At 39.6% G+C, this 20,947-nt stretch overlaps 1 protein-coding gene across 4 annotated transcripts in view; it reads left to right on the forward strand.

Annotated features, from left to right (window-relative positions):
- The window catches only part of LOC104586080 (CMP-sialic acid transporter 2-like), a 65,609-nt gene that overhangs the window by 11,718 nt on the left and 32,944 nt on the right, over positions 1-20,947 (forward strand). For all 4 annotated transcript variants that reach the window (XM_010243194.3, XM_010243192.3, XM_010243193.3 and 1 more), the window contains 5 exons: positions 1,903-1,980; positions 2,659-2,703; positions 17,266-17,325; positions 17,481-17,603; positions 18,180-18,257. In XM_010243194.3, the coding sequence (XP_010241496.1) occupies positions 1,903-1,980; positions 2,659-2,703; positions 17,266-17,325; positions 17,481-17,603; positions 18,180-18,257 (384 nt within the window). The remainder of the gene's footprint in view (positions 1-1,902; positions 1,981-2,658; positions 2,704-17,265; positions 17,326-17,480; positions 17,604-18,179; positions 18,258-20,947) is intronic.

Below are 20,947 nucleotides of genomic sequence, written 5' to 3' on the forward strand. Positions count from 1 at the left end.
AGGTCGCTTTCAAGGGAGGAGGGACTGTTGAGACACAAGTAAAGGGAATACAAGTGTACAACAAAAGGCCACGCCAGCCTTTAAAGAATGTAACTAACAGCCAACCATTAGAACAAACTAAATAACAAACTGGACAAGTGGAGAGGCTGGTATAACAGAATTGCAATAGCAGTATATAAATAAGGAAAGGCAGCTAGGAGGGAATTATTGATTTGGGAATACAATCTCTCTCTCTCTCTCTCTCGTTCAGGAGGCAGAGTCCCTGAGTGAGGCAGTTCCTAACATGATCTTAGTTTCTTAGCTTTATTTAATGGTTGGGAATAAGATAATAGTCTAGAAATATGTATTAATGCTTCTTTTATCATTTTACAAAATATCATTGCATATTTCCACATATTTCATAATATTTCCACAATGTCTCTAATTTTTACAATATTTCCCCTCGACATTTCTAACATTTCCGACATATGTCCTATATTTTGGTAAGCGACATTTCCATCGACATCGACATTTTAAACCTTACTTTTTCCCTTTGTGATGAAGTTCTGATGCACAAGGGCAGAATGGTGTTACCGGATAACTCAACCCACATTCTGGCCCTCTTGGAGCTTTTTCATGCTTCTCCAGCAGGGGGGGGACATTCAGGCATCCTACGAACTTATCATAGGATATCCTCTCATTTTTATTGGGTGGGAATGAAGAAACAGATTAGGGAGTATGTGGCCACGTGTACGATATGTCAATGGCATAAGTATGACAATCAGTCCCCAGATGGGCTGTTACAGCCCATACTGCTCCAGGAACAAGTGTGGGACGAGGTATCTATGGATTTCATTGCTGGTCTACCTCCTTCTGGTGGGAAGACAGTCATTGCCATTTTTGTGGATCAACTGTCCAAGTATGCGCATTTCACACCACTATCCCATCCATACACTGCAGCACAAGTGGCCAAAACTTTTGTTAAGGAGGTCTCCTGTTTACACGGCATGCCCAAGACGATTATCTCTGATCGTGACTCCTCTTTCATGAGCCATTTCTGGTCTGAATACTTCTGGGTACAAGGAACAAAACTCCACCATTCCACCAGCTATCATCTGCAAACCGACGGACAGACAGAGGTGGTGAATCATTCCCTTGAGACCTACCTTCGGTGTTTTACTAGCGATTACCCCGGGAAGCGGGTCAAGTGGCTACCATGGGCAGAATACTGGTATAACATGTCTTTTCATGTTTCAATTCACATGCCACCTTTTCATGCTCTATACAGAAGGGAACCACCTTCCATACTACGATATGAGAAGGGATCCACTTCTGTGGCTGAAGTAGATGCACACCTAACAGACAGAGATGTAGTCCTTAAAGACTTAAAGGCCAACTTGCTAAAGGCTCAACAGCAAATGAAGGCTCACCATGATAAGAGACACTGGGATGTCTAGTTTGAGGTAGGAGACTGGGTTTACTTGAAGCTAAGGCCTTACAGGTAGAGTAGCTTGGCCAAACGGTCATCCCAAAAGTTAGCTCCCAGATTTTATGGTCCATTCCGTGTTATAGCAAGGGTGGGTAAGATGTGCCAAACTGAATTCTGGTTCCAAGAAAAAGGTGTGCCAAACACTTAGACATATTCTCAGAGAATCAAGAAAATCTAGAATCCATTTTTTTTCTGGATAGATTCTGAGGATGAGAATTTCTAGAATTGATGCCAAATGGGCCCTTAGTTTTCATTCATAGAGTGGAATGGCGAAACAGAATTCATGTACCCAACTTCATATAATTAGGACAAGGTTTTATTGGATTCAGTTAATTTATGCAGTTTAATTTGTGAAATAATGAGAAGTGAATTAGCTAAATATTTAATAATAGAACCTTGTTTAACTTGTGTTAAAATGTCTATATTTCTTGCAGGCAGCTCGCAACAATGTTCTTCTTGCTGTCCCTGCTCTTCTATATGCTATCAACAACTATCTAAAGTTCATCATGCAGGTATTAGTCTTCCTGGTTATCATTTTCTCTGCTTGAGTCGATAGGTCATATTTGGGCTGACATAGGGTTAGACCTTGTCCTAACCCAATAAGAAAACACTTGGGACTCAGTTCCAATCCAGACCATGTAGGGCCTTAAAGTAATAGGCCCTGAGCTGAACCAGAATCAGGCTTATTGGGTCTGACCCCATAGGACCCAATTTCTGACTAAGAGGCCTTTAATCTGGTAATTTGACAGTGAATCTGCTAATTCTAGGTACCTTTTTATTGATTGTTAACTGTATAATTATTTTGGTTATATATATGTGTATATGTATGTATGTATTTATGTATGTGTATTTACATAATCAGTTGGGGTCTTAAATGGGTCAGAACAAGAAAACTTAATTCCTATCCTGTTATGGCTGGGACTGAAAATATCATCCCAGAACTTACCCTATTAATAATTGGGAGTACAATACAGATCTAGATCCTATGTAATTAGGTTGAATTGATTTGGTTCGGTCGGGTCAACCCAGATGATTGACAGCTCTATTGAGAACATCTATTTGCAATCTTTATTATTGTTGACTCAATAAGAAAAGCAATTAGATTCTGTTTTGATTTATGAAATAATGATTTATTTAATTATGTTCTTGATTCATCATTTTTGTGTAACTATGTCATTATCTCTGTGCAGCTCTATTTTAATCCTGCAACTGTGAAGATGCTGAGCAACCTTAAGGTATTCCTTTATAAATAATTTATTGATATAACTCTTATGTAATGATCTTTTCAACCTCTTTTAAAGGCAGTGGTGCTTGAAATGATGGATTGGAATTTTAAAGCATTAGTGCCTTTGAGTGAGTGATGCAATTATTATGCAGGAGTTATCAAGGACATTTAGCTGAACCAATAATTTCTCATCTTCTATTATCAATCACCCAAGCAAACAAATTCTCACTTTATATTGCCCTAATTCATGGTGTATCATCAAATTCTTGTAATTGTATGTATGTTTTTTTGCTTTTCATGCAATTTCATCTCTATGGTGTCTATATCAGTGTTTTAAAAGGCGTGGGAGGCAAATGCCTGGAGGTGCACCTCTAGGCGGAGCACTCCCAAAACACCCTGAAGCATATGCCAGAGGCATTGATACCTTTGAGGCATACGCCTCATACACCTTTTTCATGAGGCATGCTAGAGGCGTACATGATACGTCTCATGTCCCCCATGCCAACCTTGTACAAAAAGACAAAAAAAGAAAAAAGAAAAGAAAGGAAAGGACAAGAAGGAAAAAGGGAAATAAAAAGAAAGAAAAGAAAAAGGGAAGGGAAGGGAAGGGAACATTTACGCCTCTTCTTCCTCACATCCCCCTCCTATTAAGGAGTCTTACACCTCCTTGTGTTCGGAAGGCTTACGCCTCTTACATTCTATACTATGCCTCATGCCTCTAGGTAGTGGAACACCCCGCATCATGCCTCCACGTTTTAAAACATTGGTCTATATTATGTGATAAGTAAATGCCACTTAAGTTAAAAGGAAAATTCTATAAAACAATTGTAAGACTAGCAATGCTGTATGGATCAGAGTGTTGGGTAGTCAATATATAACAGGTCCAAAATATTAGTTGCAGAGATGCACAAGATGAGATGGATGAGTAAAACTAAAAAAGGATAGGGTTAGAAATGAAGTCATTTAAAGGAACTTAGGAGTAGCCGCATTTGGTGATAAAATGAGAGAAAGCAGAGTAAGATGGAGTCATGTGCATAAAAGACCATCTGCAACACCTGTAAGAAGTGATCTGTTGCAAGTTGAAGGGGATAGAAGGGCTAGATACATGCCAAAAAGGACGTGGATTGAAGTAGTAAGAAATGATTTAAGCACTAATAATTTAACAATGTATACAACACTAAATAGAGCAGAATGATGAGCAGGATCCATGTAGCTAACTCCACATAGTTGGGATAAGGCTTAGATAATGGTGATGACGACGACTTTGTTTATAGCTCTTCTTTTTCTTGATGGTAGACATCAAGTTTAAAATTCTTCTTCACCCCATTCCCCCCAAAGAGAATTTGTATAGAAAGTGACTTTTCCACACATTTTCCCTTGAGAATGCTTTTAAAGTTTTTAGCCAAATTGTAGGAGAAGGAATGACTCTGATGGGGAAGTGGCTGTGGAGGTTTCCTATGGAGAAGGAGAAGCTATGGGCTAGAATAGTGGCAAGTATTCATGGGCTGGAGCACAACGGATGGGACGCTGGAATCAGAGCTAGGATCACAAGCAACTCTCCTTAGAAAGCCATTCATGACCTGCTTCCAGTTTTCATTCCTAATATCAGGTATGACTTGAATTCCGGTAACTCCATAAAATTTTGGGAACAAACCTGGGCGGGGAGCGCCCCTCTAAAGGATCAGTTTCCGTCTTTGTACGCTCTTTCTGATTTGAAAAATGAGCCGATCTCGTCTTTCACCACCCTGTCCTCTTCCACTTCTGGGATTGGGTGGAACTTGGGTCTAAGAAGGGATTTGAGGGATTCAGACTTCAACTGTATTTCGAGCCTTCTTGCACTTCTTGATAACGTTGTCTTATACCCCACTAGGGCGGATTCTAGAATTTGGATACCTAACCCCAATGGCATTTTCTCTTGTGCTTCGTTCTTCAAAGTCTTAAGTCAGTCCACCAGTCCTACCTTGTCCCCTTTTTCTGTTGGTGAGGTTTGGTGCAGAGCTTTACCTCCTAGGGTTGGTAGTTTTCGTTGGGAAGCCTATCTGGAAAGAATCAACACTGGTGATTTACTCCAAAATAAGAGACCCAATACTTGCTTGTCACCTCAGTGGTGTGTTCTGTGTAAAGCAGATGGGGAGACTGGTTTTCACCTAATGGTGTCGTGCCACTTCGCAAGGTCATTGTGGGATTGGACTTTCTCCTTATTTGGATGCAGCTGGAATCCCCCATCAGACATGCAGGGCCTTTTCGCCCCCTCCTTTTTCAGGTGGCGATTAAAAAGGGGAAGGACAATGTGGAGAGGACTAAGGGCTGCAGTATGTTGGACACTGTGGGAAGAAAGGAACTCCAGGATATTCTCAGAAACTCAGAGAGGGACAACAGATTTGAGGGCTGTTGAGCAGGAGACCAAGAAGAAGAAGAAGAAAAGAAAGAAGAAGAAGAAGAAGAGGAAGAAGAATAAGAGGCAGCTGAGTTAAGGCCTCAATCAAAAACATAGCTTCAGTCGAGTGAAGCTTTCTATTTATACTGTTCTGGCCGTACATACCAATGTGACTACATAATTACGAAAATACCCCTGCGGGTACTAAGACTGTGTACAGTACATATAATACACCTGTTAACACTCCCCCTCAAGTTGGGGTATAGATATCAATCATGCCCAACTTGTCACAGAGACCTTGATGTCTGGAGTGGTTTAGCCCTTTTGTAAATAAGTCTGCTAGTTGGTCTTCAGAGCTGATGTATGGAGTGCATACTTCGCCTGTGATGATTTTCTCTCTGATAAAATGCTTGTCCACTTCAATGTGCTTTGTTCTATCATGTAGTACCGGGTTGGCAGCGATACTGATAGCAGCCTTGTTGTCACAGAGTAGAGTCATGGGTTTACCAACTGGAAACCCCAACTCTCCCAATAGATTCTTTATCCACATACCTTCGGCTATTCCGTGTGCCATTGCACGGTACTCAGCTTCAGCACTGGATCTAGCTACCACGGTTTGCTTCTTACTCCTCCAAGTAACAAGGTTCCCTCCTACAAAGGTGCAGTAACCACTAGTAGACCTTCTGTCACTTTGAGATCCAGCCCAATCCGCATCTGTGTAAATTTCAACCCTCAAGTGTCCATGTTTCTGGAATAATAGACCAGCACCCGGGAACTTCTTAAGATACCGTAGAACTCTCTCCGTTGCTTCAAGATGGGGTGACCTAGGTGCATGCATGAATTGACTCATAGACTCTGTAACAAGAAGACCAGCCGTATTCTCCAGCATATAGAGTCCATCAACCATACGACCCCTACCAATCGTCCTCCTCGATGCCAAATCCTGAATCACACAATAGGAAGGGAAAAAAGTCACAAAACAGTTTAAGGAATTTGTAACACTACTAACTGAAAACAAATTCATAGGAAATTTTGGAACATGAAGAACATTAGAAAGAGTAAGGCCAAGGGGAAGAGATAGAGTTCCTTGACCAGCTATGGGAGAGTATGATCCATCAGCTAGTCTCACTTTATCTCTTCCCGAAAGAGGGTGATAAGTTTGGAAGAAAGAGGACATACCAGTCATGTGTTTTGACGCTCCAGAATCAATGATCCGTGGAGAGTCAAGGTCGTGAGAAGCAACATGGAAAGTTGTGGCAGGATTACCTGATGTGGATGCAAAAGAGGTGGTGGGAGGATCATCCATCTGGTGAATTGTTCTACCATAAAGCTCCAAATGGTCACGGAAGGAGTTGACAATATCCTCCCTTGGGTCGGATCCAGAGTAGTTATGTTGGCCATGTGGTGTTTGAGTCATAGTGGAGGTGGAGGGCTGATTCTCCCGAGTAACCATATTGGCCATGTGGTGTTTCTTGGTACCTTGTTGCCCGGGTCTTCTACTACCATTTGAACCTTGCTTCTTAGGTAAATCCTGAGCCCACTTTGGTTTCCCATGGAGGTCCTAACAGGTATCTTTGGTATGCCGGGGCTTCTGACAATTAGTGCACCACAATTTTTCCTTATCTTCTGCTTTCTTTTGGAAATCCCCTCTCTTGAAAGAAGGTCTTCCACTAGTAGAGGGACCCCCCTTTGCCACCAATACAATTGCATCCCCTCCGGCGCTGTTCATCAAGTTCCTTCTGCCCTCTTCAGACTGGACAAGAGCATAGACCTCCTGAATTGAAGGAAGATCCTTAGAACTCAGAATTTGTACTCTGATGGGTTCATAGATAGGATTGGGACCATGTAGAAAGGCAAACACCCTTTGCTGTGAGACAAGTTTCTTATACAATTTTGCATCTTCCTCACACTTCCACTCAATATTCTGGTAATGGTCCAGCTCCTTCCAAACAGTTGTTAGGTCAGAGTAATAAACTGATAAACTCCTCTCCCCCTGTTTACAAGTTGATGAAGCTGCTTGCAGTTGATAAATTTTGGCATAGTGTCGAAGTTCAGAATATGTGGACTTTGCCTGATCCCAGATCTCATTTGCAGTTTCAGCCCACATGAAGTTCTTCCTTATTTGCGGTTGCATGGAGATCAACAGCCATGACATGACCATACTGTTCTCCTGATCCCATCTATCATGTTCTACATTTCCAGAGGGTGGTTTTTTGATTCTTCCATTTATGTAGCCTACTTTTCCCCTTGCAGTTATGTATAGTTTGATCCCCCTTGACCACTCTAGGTAGTTTAACCCGTCAAGAGGAACAACAGCCAAAGGGAAGGATAGGTCACTGTTCCCACTCATTCCATTCAACATTGTGGAGATTCCGGATGTAGCTGAATCTTCACTACTCATGATTCTCAGTTTAGAAGTACACAAAACCAATGCACAGTCTTACGAAGCTGCAACTGTCCACAACTAGACACTTGCTGATTTTCGGCCTCACAGAGAACCAAGCACAAACACTGCAGCTGCAGTACTAGGGTTTATGACCTACACTGTGTAGGAGTCCATAGAACAATATACGAACTGCACATGCAGTGCAACCAGGTCTGAATGACCTACAGTTCACAACTTTGATACAACTTCAGAAAAAAAAAAACACACAGTAGGAACAGCAATACAAGTGGTGATTCACCACACCTAATCGGCTGATATCCTCTTTCCAGGGCAGCCGAACAGTCACTTCAAGTTCTAGGGTTCATCAACAGTCCCTTAGGGAGCAAACTAGGGCAACAAACAATCGTGAGGAAGGTGAACAGTCCCTACTCAGATTTTGGGACATCAACAGTCGTGCAAGAAGCCACAAACAGAAAAAAAACAGTTCAGTACCAGCACCTGATACTGTAGCCGAACCCTTATTTCTCAGTACCAGCAATAGGCAGCACAGTCATGACTCGAACTTCCCTTCAGCAATAGGCAACACAACCTTCCTTCAAACATCTGATATAGTTTTTACAGTCTTAGCCGAAGCAACCTCAGTTACCAGCAAACATACATGTAGCCGAACCCTTTTTCTGTGCTAGGAAGTTGAACAGTCAGCTTACTTGTAGCAGAGCCCTACTCGGCAGTGGAGACTAACCGCAGCACTAGAGAAGCTTCCTCTTCCTTGTCTTCAAACATCAGAACCATAGCTCCTCAGCAGCAGTGGAGAGAGACCTCAGCAACTATAGCTCCTTCGCAGCAGGCCTGGACAGACCTGCTCTGATACCATGATGAGCAGGAGATCAAGAAGAAGAAGAAGAAAAGAAAGAAGAAGAAGAGGAAGAAGAATAAGAGGCAGCTGAGTTAAGGCCTCAATCAAAAACATAGCTTCAGTCGAGTGAAGCTTTCTATTTATACTGTTCTGGCCGTACATACCAATGTGACTACATAATTACGAAAATACCCCTGCGGGTACTAAGACTGTGTACAGTACATATAATACACCTGTTAACAAGGGCTATCATACAGTTTAGGGCGGTACGTGGCTGAAATCTCTGGAAATATTCACAGATTACACTGTGGATGACATGTTGAGGAAGTGGGGTGAAATTGCAAGTTGCACGCAGACCAGGTCAGTAATGAGTGTGGCTTGGATCCCCCCCCCACCCCCACCTAGTGGATTCTTGAAATTAAACTTTGATGGATGCAGTAGGGGAAACCTGGGACAATCAGGGATCGGGGGTGTTTTTAGAGATGAAAATGGGGTCATCTCTGCTATGTTCTCAGGCCCAATTGGAGTGGGTGACTCCCTTAGAGCTGAGATATGTGCATTTATGGAAGGAGCCCGGAAAGCTAAGGAATTGAACATCAAGAAACTTATAATTGAAGGGGATTCAGAGGTGGTGATAGGGTGGCTGACCAAAGAACAAAATGATCTTTGGAAGTATAACAATGAGAAGAGGAAATTCAAATGGTTGGTGCGGGAGATGGAAATTAAGACATGTTGGATTAAGAGATCAGCTAATTCCCTAGCTGACGGTTTAGCAAAACAAGGGGCAGAAAGGGTTTCCTTGTTTTGGGCTAAGTTGTAATGTTAGTGTCCTTGTATCTTTGTATTTTCTTCTTTCCTTTCTTGAAGTTCTTTGCGACTCTTGGAAGATAAGTGTGTTTGTCTTCCACTTGTAAATTTTCTACTGATGAATTAATGAAAGTGTTATTGATCAAAAAAAAAAAACAAAAGATAATAAAGAAATCAAGTGAAAAAAAGTGAAACCATGATCAAGACAAGGGTGATAAAGAAATTAAGTGAAAAAATGAAACATGATCAGGACAAGGCCCTCAAGTGTTTATAGGTGCACAGGTAAGGCACATTTTAAGACATGTGCCCCACCTGAACCCAGGTGCAGATCCTTCCAAAGGATGCATGCCTGGTGTGCCTTGCACCTCAGCTCTGGTGCACATCATTTTAAATGTATCTTTTTTCTGGTGCACATCATTTTAAATGTATCATTTTTTAATTTTTTTTTTGTAGATTCTTATGTCTTTTACACTTTGTAATAGTTTATGAGCTTCAAAGTCACCTTTTATTGGTGTTTGTAAACTAGTATTGGTTTATATAAACTTTTAGAATAAACAAAAACAAAGATCTTTTACAAACCTAAAGCTTTAGTTCTTGCAAATATATTCTAAAATAGCAAAATTTCCACTTAAGAAGCAGCAACCCGCAAAAGAAGAGACCTTATGTGTTTGTCTCCAAACTGGTGCACAATGTGTAAAGTGAAGAATGAGGACTGTTACCACTTGCTGATATCTTGCTCCGTTGCTGCAAATATTTGGAATTGGGTTTTCACATTATTTGGGTGTAGGTGGAACTTGCTATTGAATGGACTGGATCAATTGTTTTGATGGCCGAACCAGCAAGGGTTAATGGCTGAATTAAAAAAAAATCAGTTCGAACCCGAGAACCAAATTCTCTGATTTTAAACCAAATTTGAATTCCAAAATTAAATTGAGTGTACCTGATACAAAGTCCACAAATTGCAGCTCCTAGAGTGGTGGTTCATGCCCAAAACTCAGACCCAATTCGGCTTCCCAACTGAAGATGGCGCAGTTGATGTTGGAGGTCGATCTTGCAACTAGTCTTCAGTTGAATTGGTTCTCCAACAACTTTGGATTTGTGCAGCTGTAGAACCACTTCAAATCTGATGTTTTCACCAAAACTCAACAAAAAATATTGAAAGAACAAGGTCCTTCTCAGTTAGTTTGGATTAGGGTTTATGGGAAGCAGAGAGAAGAGAGAGAGAGAGAGAGAGTGTGTGTGTGTTTAAGAGAGTAACAAGACTAGTGGTGGTTGAACTCTCCCTCTTGTCTCTTTAAATAGACCTCATTCCTAATGTAATAGGACTAATCCAAATCTGATTTGGGTAGGTCTTTAGTTAGATAATATGGAGATCCAAACCTATATCCATGCCCATATTCGATCCAAATGACATGACAATGACTAGTCTAACTAGTCTTACTAGTTAATGGGCTAAGGCCCATTTCTTCAAGTGGTTCATTTACATGACTATTGCAAGCCTTATTTGGTTTGAATAATGTATGGCATGGGGCCCACAAAAGTCTCATATTAGTCCATATGGGTTCAGCCCATGTGAGTAAAGACATGAGCCTAGACATTGAACAAAGGCAACGAACCCCTAGACCAATCGAATTGGGCTTAGTCTGGGCCCAACACTTGGGTCTAAGTGATTCTTGGTTTGAACCACCCTATGAAGCCAAAGGATAATGGATTGACATAAGATAAAGTCCATTAGGTTTCAGCCTTGTAATGGTCTCTTGCTCTCAACCTCAGTCCTAAATGATCAAAGCATTGCTCACAGGGAAGGGTCTCTTCCCCAACTGCTAAATGTTGTGTGACACCCTCTTCAGATGGATCCTAGGATTAAAACCTTTTGCAAACATTTTTCATAAAATATAAATATAAATACATTTTGTAAAGAGATTTCAGAAATAGGTGAAATCCCTAGTCGTCTGTTTTAGGTTTCCATTAGAGAGTATAAACCTTAATCTTCTCTTTGTCTGACAAAGGGGCTGATGCTATCACAATGGTCACCCACTTAGGTAATATTCTGAATTGCTCCAACATACCCAAGTATTTTACCCTAAGAGGATCTCACTAGTTGTCAAATAAAAGAATCTCAACCCAAGACCTATCAAGTCTGGGGTTAAATACAACTTTCCAATTTTTCCCATCTATCTTCAAGGTCCATGGCATAACTGGTGGTTGCAAATTGTTCCCCCATAGATTTTTCAATACTTGGCTCCTGTTCACTCTATGAGGAGGTGGCTATATTTGCATTGCTTCCACCTTTCCTACTCTCATTCTTTTGACCACTTTCCATTCTTGATTCCGATAGGCATGAGCTCCAAATGCAGTTCCCAACATGTGTCCTTAGTGTGCTTGGGCTTCTTACAGTATTCATAGACAATATTCTTCTTTCCAGCATTAACTTTTGTCTTCATCTTGACATTAGCATAGTGATCAACTTGAGGTTCAACAAACTAGATGCAACATCCAACATGTGTCCTTAGTGTGCTTGGGCTTCTTGTAGTATTTGCACACAATATCCTTCTTTCCAACATTAACCTTTAGCTCCATCCTAACATTAGCCTAGTAAACAACTCGAGGTTCAACAGATTGAACCTGTCTCCTACTCTCCTCACTACTAACTATAGCATATAGGCTTGAGACAGGATTATCCATATTTGTCAAGGCGATGCCTCGGCGAAAAGGTGCCCTTTGAGGCTCGCCTTACCTAATCGCCAAGAAGTTTTGTACATTGTGTTATAAAATACTTTTATATTCTTTATCTTTTGAGATTATAAATTATAAAGTAGACATTATTAAACTAAAATATTCACTTTGTGTGTTTATATACTAATTTCTTTTTTTTATTATTTTCTTATTTGCTAGGGTTTAATCAACACAAACATTGCTAAATGCTGTATTTAACCCTCAAAGACTTCAAAACCTGAACCAATAAGTAAGGAAGAACTTAAAATTTTGTCTTATCAACACATTATCTTCTTACACTTCTTCCACTTTCTCTTTTCTTCTTTTCCTATAACAGAATAGGGGTTCAGCCCCCTTAAAATATGTTGATTTTCTATACATCAACATGAAGTTTCTTTTTCTTAGGGAACTACCCTAGAATATATGTTTTTTACTTAAAAAAATCCATCACCTAGGCGACAAGGCACTCTCTTATTGCCTAGCCTCGCCTTTGCACCTTGAAAACTATGGGGTCACATCATCTTTTGCTAAAACATTCTGTCTCACAATATCTTATTCCGAGTTAAGTCTAGTAAGGAACTCAAAAACCTCATTTCTTTCCACCAACTTCCCATGTGCCTCAACATCTTTTGTGCACCCCCACACAACAGTCTCCATCAAGTCAATCTCCTGCTGAGATTTTGGCATGGAGAAGTAAACAACTAAGAGCTTCTCCCCCTGTCTTAGATTGCTCACATCATTCTATAGTTTTTAGGCCTTGGCAACATTCAACTTCTAGGAATAGGTCTCCATGACACTATCCCACACTTCCTTTGCAATATCCATCCACAGGTATTGCTGGCTAATATGAGGTTGCATGGAATTTACTAACCAGCCTACTAAAATGTAATTTTCCTACGTCCACCTCTCATAGGTAGGGTCATCCTTCGTTGGTTTCTTTTTGTTTTTGGTGATGTACCCCCATTTTCCTCTACTACAGACATGAATCTTTATTAATTGAGACTGCCAAAAAATTGCTTCCATCTAACTTTATTGTGGTTACTGCCCCTAATAGAGTCTCCATAGACCCCCATGGCCAAACCTGGAGTTTGTGAGGTATTTTGCTTCGCCGCCAGTTTGCTCCATTGATTGAACGGAAGCAAACAAAAATCAAAATATGAACTACTAATCAAGAATCACTGACCTGAAACCAAAACTACTATTGAACCACCCAAAATTACTATTGAACCACCCAAAACTAGAGTTTCATAGAACCTGACAACTCGGGAAAAGGAGAGAAAGTCCAGTCACTCCTACCAGGGATTTCAGAACCCTTTCCAACTTGGATCGATCACAAAGAGGATCGAAAAGCTTCTCTTCAAGCCCCAAGAGCCAGCTTCGAAGTGTCTCTAGAACCCTTAACTCAATTTCTCTAGTTATCTAGGGTTTTTGGGAAAATCTCCAAGAACGTGTCTTGGGCCTCAAACAAGGGTAAATTCCTCTCCAAAAACCCTCCCAAACTGGGCTCTATAAGCTGCCAATCAATCAACTGATCAGTTCTCCATACACATTGCTTATGGGCCTAAAAGAAGAAATTGCAGGAGATGGGAACCTTCTCTGATACCAAATTGTAAATCAAACCAGAAATAATTCTGAAAAATAAAATAAAGATAGAAAAGAAGAATAAAGAGAAGTTTAGAAAAGGATTTAGAAGGAAGAGAAGAGAATTGAAGAAAAGGGAAGAGGAAGAGAGCTGTTCAATCCTCTCTCTATGTCCCTCAATTTGATTAAATATGTGCTGAATAATAAAACATTGTAAAGTTACATGAGTGCCCCTAGTTGGGCAGCTGTCTTAAGAACATAAAAAGAATGAGTATTAAGTCTCATTACTGCAGAAATAAAACAGAATTAAAGCTACTAAAAACAAATGAACCTAAGGCCCATTCAGCCCAATCTCTCTACAATTTCAATTTGATATTTGAATTATATTTTTTATTTATGTAGGTATGCATATTATTTGAGCTTTCTAATTGGGTTAATCCCAATAGAATGGCCCAAACCATATTAGTTACCGGACTGACAGTTTGGTCTGGTTTCGTTTCTATACTAAAATGGTTTGGTTTTGTCCGAGAGTGCTGTAATTTACTGTTTTTTTCTCAACTTTTTTTAGTAGGAGCATTTTTTCTCTCTTTTTTTTTTGATAATTGAAAAGCCACTTGATTACCAATATGTAATCTAAGTTACAACACCCCTAAGAGAGGCATGAGGTTGCCCAGTACAGATGTTCCCTCAAGACCCCCTATGTAGCGAGACTATCATCCATAGCATTTGCTGACCTTCTCACCCAACGTGATCTAACATTCATGTTGCTTGTTAACCAGCTTGCCTTCTTTAGGAAATCCTTGTAGCACCAAATTACTGAGCTCAGGTCTGTTAACCAACCCACAACCACCTTAGAATTTCCTTCAATTAGGAGATGCTCCACTCCTATTTGATTTGCTATCTGAGTACCTTGTAGAGTTACCAATAATTCGGCCTTGACTGAGTCTCCTATAGTCCTATTCCCACTGGACCATAGTATAAGGCTGAGATGTTGCTGTCCTTATCTCTCAAAACCCCTCCTATGCCTAAGGGACTAAGGTTTTCTTGACTACTACCATCAAAATTCAGTTTAACCCAATCTTCAGGTGGCGGCGTCCAATCTACATTGACCTTTTCTTTCCTAGAGGAGCTACTTGCCACTGCTAACCAGTTTCTCCAAAAGTCATCAAAGGAAACACAACGGAAAGAATCCAAAGTTTTCAGCCAGTTAATTGCCCCTGTTAGGATACATTCCTTGACAAGCAAGAGACTTCATTCCTTTTCTTGAAAGATTCTTGCATTTCTTTCTTCCCAAATTGTCAAAAGTGCAGCAGCTCTAATACATTTCCTCATAGTCCTCCCTCTTTTAGTGGGCCATACAAAGGTCGACGGGTCAAAAAGCAGATTTACAAAGGCTGGTTCCACCTACATCCAAACAAGGCAAAAATCCAATCCCAATTAGCTACAACAAAAGAGCAAGAAATTAGTAAGTGGAAGCAATCCTCACCATTGTCTTTGCAAAGAACACTACTTGGGGGATAAGCATATAAAAGGCTTTTTCTTCTGCAAACAGTGTAAAGTATTGATCTTTCCATGAAACACTTCCCAGCAGAACAAAATAACTTTAGGGGGAATAGGTCTAGTCCAAAACTCCTTAACCGGACAGACACCCTGAACAGGGGAAGAACAAAGGGCCTTGAAGAATGAAGCACAAGAGGCCTTTGGGGTGGGGAGACCAAATCCTCTTATTTGGCTTTAGAGGATCCAAAAAAACACCATCTAGGACATGAAGAAGTTCCAAAACAACATCAAGTTCAGCATCTCTTTTTTTTTTTTTTTGAAAAGTAAATAAAAATTTTATTAAAGAAAAAAGAGATTACAGAAAAGTGTGGCAAGCCATCACCCAAATACAAAGACCAACTTAAGACTAATGAGCAAACTCCATATTACATATTTGAAAACTCAGGACCTCCCTTTAACTATTATCCAACTCCTCCTTTTCTAACTGTCTGAAATCTTAGAGAATCAGCACCCAATCAAGTTCAGCATCTCTTAAACCCCTACGGAAGCCAAACTTCCAATTTAAAGCCGAAGGGGGAAAAGGATAGGGAAGGAAGTGGGAGACAACCTTATGCTTAAACAAGGAGATGGAGTATAGTGAAGGCCAACAGGTCCTTGAGAGCTGAATTACCTACCCAAACATCTTCCCAAAATAAAATAGAGTTCCCTAAGCAAGCATCTTACCTGACAAAGTTCAAAAAAAGGGGCAGGATACTATGAATTGCTTTCAAAGGAGTGGCCAAAGTAGCCCGACGAGAAACTCCAGCATTCCAGCCATTCTCCAGACAGCCATGAATACTAGCTAACCTCATGCTACAACCTCTCTCTTTCCAAAGGCCATCTCCATCTCCACAACCACTTACCTAACAAAGCTACATTCTTTAGAGCCAAGTTCCCTATCCCCAACCCTCCCTCTTCTTTACTCCTACAAACTATTTCCCATTTTATCAAGTGATCCTTTTTCTCTTCCCTAGGCTCCCAAAGTCCCTCATTTTTTTCCATTTCATTGGACATGCTCCAATAGCATTAGCAGGGCCATGTCTCTCATTTAGAGAGCAGATGGATACTTGCACAGCACTTTTGAGTGCCATTGATATACCTTACAAGCTAATGCTAACTTGTTGACAGTTGAGTCCTACAAGAATGTCAGACTTGAGCTTGATTCGCCAGACATTAGTGTCAAGCTGTCAGCACAAATTTAGGTCTTCTTTGAACTTCTTTGTCATGCTTAATGTTCTCTATTATGCAGCATGCTACAAATCTGGTGTTTATCTTCTTAAACTAGAACAATGTGCTTTACCTCATTATGCTGAACCATGGATATGATGCAACTCCCACACCTTTGGTGGTTGGGGTGGGAGTTGAATTTCTATGAACTTGGCTTGATTTATTTTGTAAATTTGATCATATTTGATATTTGGTTGTCTTTTTATCTTGAGTCTTGTGTAATATTTTGTTATATGGCATGCCATATGATGCTCATCTTCATAGTGTTGTGCTTGTCATTCAAATCATGGTTGCATTAGAGGGTATCGATTTCATTATGTTTGGTCAGTAGTTAATTTCTACCATAGTTGGAAGTATCAATACACTCATTGAAAATTTCAGTGTCGAGCCTTTAAAACTTACTTTTTTTTTTTTTTTTTAATTTTTATGTCCTGTGTTTTCACGGTTAACATGTTACAAGGGGTTCGCCCATTTGGACACAAAAACCCCTAAATCCTTATATATGGCATTTTAGTGACCTAGAAAACCAATATGTATCATACGATATGGTGGAATATGTATCCATACTTTGAACCTTGATTTCTACCTATATGATGCACTCAGGGGTAAACATGTGCATTCATAGTTTCATTTTATACGGACCAGTCTGAGTCATCGATGTCACTTGGTTAAGCTGACCATAGGAAAGAAGAAACTTTGGGGTTGTATTGAAGAATATGGACATTGAGAGAACAATTTTCCTTCTTGTTTCTATATGCAGACTGACACCATTCTTTCATTCTTGTTGTTAGATTTTTGTTTTGTCCCTGATTTTTGTACATCATTTCCTTATCCATGATTCTGTTCTAATACTAGGCACAATTAGGGTCATGTCCAAAGCCATTACAACATCTAAATTCTTGTCCATGTTTTGATAGAATGCATAGATTGTGCTACTTCTATATATTTCATTGCATGGAAAACTCCTATTTCTGAATTTTTTGGCAACCTAAAAGACTGATTTTCCTTGGTTCATGTTACTTGATTTTAGTTTGTTCTGGATGTTTTTTGTGAGTATTTATTTAGGAACTATGATTATATGCAGGTTTTGGTAATTGCTGTTCTGTTAAAGATAATTATGAGGCGGAGATTTTCCGTAATTCAGGTTAGTTTCAACTTCTAAATGATCTTATTCCAGTCACTCTAATATTTTAACTGTTCCATGGGAAAATAATGCAAAAGAATTCAACTTATGTTAAAATATCATCTTATCTTTAAATGTTCTTATTCACATGATTCTAATGCATTGTTTTGTAACAGTGGGAGGCCCTGGCTCTGTTGCTTATTGGAATTAGTGTTAACCAGCTGCGGTCACTACCTGAGGGTAGAACTGCTATGGGTCTTCCAGTTGCAACAGGCGTATATCTATACACATTGATCTTTGTAAGTAAGCTACTGCATAATCTTTTCTGGGAACCACAGTTGGTATTATGAGTTTCATGTGGACCAAGATTATGTGACTGTGTAATAGTATTCTTGCATATGTTGATTTGATTAAATCTCTTATAGAAGATCAGTAAAGCTTTGCAGTCTTTGAATTATATCAAAGTTGTCCTTAGTTTTTCCATTTTGGTGTATATTCTGATTTCCACCACTTTATTGGAGGTAGTTTTCTTGCAAATAATCTTCCAATAAGTCTCTCATATTTGAAATCCAGATATACGATAGTATTCAATGAGGAATTGGTTGACGGTCCATATGCAAACAACTTGATTTGATTTAATCTCTGCTTTGCCTGCCAAATATAAAAGAAAGTCTCTGTTCAACTTTTCTTGTTGGCAGATATGTTTGAAGATCAACTTTTTTCAACTTTTGGGGGGAGCTAAGAGAGTTTATCTCCCCTCCTCTCTTTGTAATTTCTTTGAGTTTTATTTAATGGATCTCATTCAGTTATTGATAAAAAAAGATATCTTTGAAGATTAGATAATGACTAATTGCCCCTATAAAATAAATTTTCAGGTGACTGTTCCATCTTTGGCCTCAGTTTACAATGAATATGCATTGAAGAGTCAGTTCGAGACAAGCATTTATCTTCAGGTGATTGTGCTGACTAATTTTACTAGTATGGTTGGGTGAAAATGGATTAATCTTGTGAAGAGAAATAAACTCCAATAGTCTCTAGTATAATTTGTAACACTTATGGTAGTCCATTGGCTTTTGGATCTGTGGTTGCATTTGTGTAGTAATATTAAGAGCATTATTCTGTAGGTTAACTGTTTCTAGCTCTTTTGATTTTCTTGTTGCAAGCCATAAAAATGTTAACGTGCTTCTGAAGTTCTGCTCCTTGATGTGATGTGTCTGCTCGCTTACATTTCAGTGAAGCAACAACTTGATTAGACCACTAGACCAGTAGTTAATGAATTATGATTCATGCATTGTCTCAATGGGATAATATATTTGATCTATTTGGGCTTGGTCCTCATAAGAAGGTGAAGAAAATTATGAAGGTTAATAAGAAGAAAATTGTGTTGGATTCTAATCAAGCCAATAAAGCAGTGGAGTTAGTGGATAAAAATGAGTGGTACTACATGACTCCAAGCCCCCTCTCCCTTGTCATTACATCTCCTAAAGAGGAAGGCTCATCTAAAGAGAAATGGGTAGTGACGTTTAGGCAAGATGTTGGTGAAGTGAGTTGGTGATTGAGATGAAGAAGTTTGTTTTAGAAGAGGGTAAAAGTTGAAGCCAGTTGGTTCTGGAGTCCAGGGAAGAAGGAAGAGCCACTATTTACCTAATAGGAGAAACAGTTCAATGGCTGAAAGGTTTAGTAGAAATCTGCTGAATCAAAAAATCTGCAAAGAAAAGAAGAGTTTCTTGTGGTAGAAGAGAAATAAAGAAAAGAAGTTGAGAAAGAAAGAGAGAGCAAATCTGGTCTGGCCGCCCTCTCCAATTGGTATTTATACTTTTAAGTAAAAAATAAGTACAATGACTAACATTCCCTTATAGGGTGACTAACTCAAGACTGCATAAAAACTTAAAAACATTACTCTAAAGGGTTCGAACAAGAGTGTTGTGGTCCTCACTTACTATCTAAACAAATAATAAACAAAAACAACTAACAAATTTGCAAAAAATCCTGAACACTCCCCCTCAAGTTGGGAGTCAATGTCACACATTCCCAACTTGCGTAAGTCATGTTCAAGCTTGTTTTATGCAACCTCTTTGGTGAAGATATCAACTAACTGTAGCTCAGAGGAGACATAAGGCAAGTAGACTTCCCTTGTTGTCACCTTTTCACTTATGAAGTGTCTATCAACCTCAATGTGCTTTATCTTGTCATGCTGAATTGGATTGTGGGCAAGATTGCAGCTTGGTTGTCACAATATAACATCATGGACTCCTCTACATCTATCCCATTCCCACTCAGCAAGGATCTAACCCAATGTAATTCTGAAACACCACGGGCCATAGATCTTATATTCGGCCTTTGCACTTGACCTAGCTACCACCAGAAATCAAACATATAAAACATTTTCAAGCATATAAAATCCACAATCTCTTTTTTTCTTTCTCAATTGCATCAAGTAGCTAATGTGACATATTACATTCCTAATTCTACGAGCCACCTTTGTGCCACTCCCCTTGAGGCCAGCCCAAACAAGTCCATGTTAGGGTCTTAAATTCTTAGTTTTCACACAAAAAAATAATACTTTTATAGTTTTAATTGCTTTTAAGAAGATATTTTATTGGGATGAATGAATGGACAACATTACCAAATAGGGGATTCTCGAAGTGGCAAATTTTCAAAAGGCGCATGCCTGGGCTAAGGAGCAAGGCACACCAAGCACACGCCTAGGCTCACCAGGTGTGCGCCTAGGACATGGGCGAGGTGGCTGCCCTAAAATGTGCCTCGCCTGTGTGCCTAGGCGTGCCTTTTAAATCACTGGGTAAAATTTTGTGTCGCTAACTATGGAAATGGAAATATGTCATGAAAATATTAGGGAAATTAGGGACATTTTAAACCATGATTGTGAGGCAGGCCATAGTGGATCAGGCAATGGAACTAGAGTTGATGGTGGAGCAACAGGTGGGAATGATGGAGTTGATGGATTAGAGGAAGGAACAAGAAGAGGAACAAACTGTGATCTCTCCTCCCCAAAAGACACCCTAAGGAGAACCACTAGAGGAAAAAGAATGTACACTAAAAAAAAGTAGCATCCATACTGACAAACCCGTTCCTTGACACTGGATCATAACAACAATACCCTTTTTTAATTTGAGCATACCCAAGAAAAACACATTTAGCCTTAGGATCCAACTTCTTATGCTAAGGACCAAGAATGTGAACAAAACAGACACACCTAAAAACTCTCAAAGGTATATGAAATATCACCCCATTTGGAAAAAAAAAGACTGAATGACACCTTAAACCCCTGGATGCATAAAGGTAGTAAGGTACACGGTTAATCATGTACACAACTATGAGAATTGCATCCCCTAAAAAACGAATAAGAATTGAAACACACACCATAAGACTTCTTGCGACCTCCACAATGTGTCTATTTCTCCTCTCTGCTACCCCATTTTGTTGTAGTGTATAAGCACAACTACTCTGATGAATCACCCCATGCTCCAAAAAATGTGGCCAAATCCTTTTCAAAATATTCTGTAGCAATGTATGATCTAAAAATTTGTGTGAGAACCATCTGGTAGAACTGTCGCACCAAATAGCTACCTCATCACGTGTTCTCATCAAATATATCCAAGGAGCAAGGATATCGATGTAATCA

This window comes from Nelumbo nucifera, chromosome 1 (assembly GCF_055504915.1).
Source record: "Nelumbo nucifera cultivar China Antique chromosome 1, China Antique-T2T, whole genome shotgun sequence".
Lineage (NCBI taxonomy): Eukaryota > Viridiplantae > Streptophyta > Magnoliopsida > Proteales > Nelumbonaceae > Nelumbo > Nelumbo nucifera.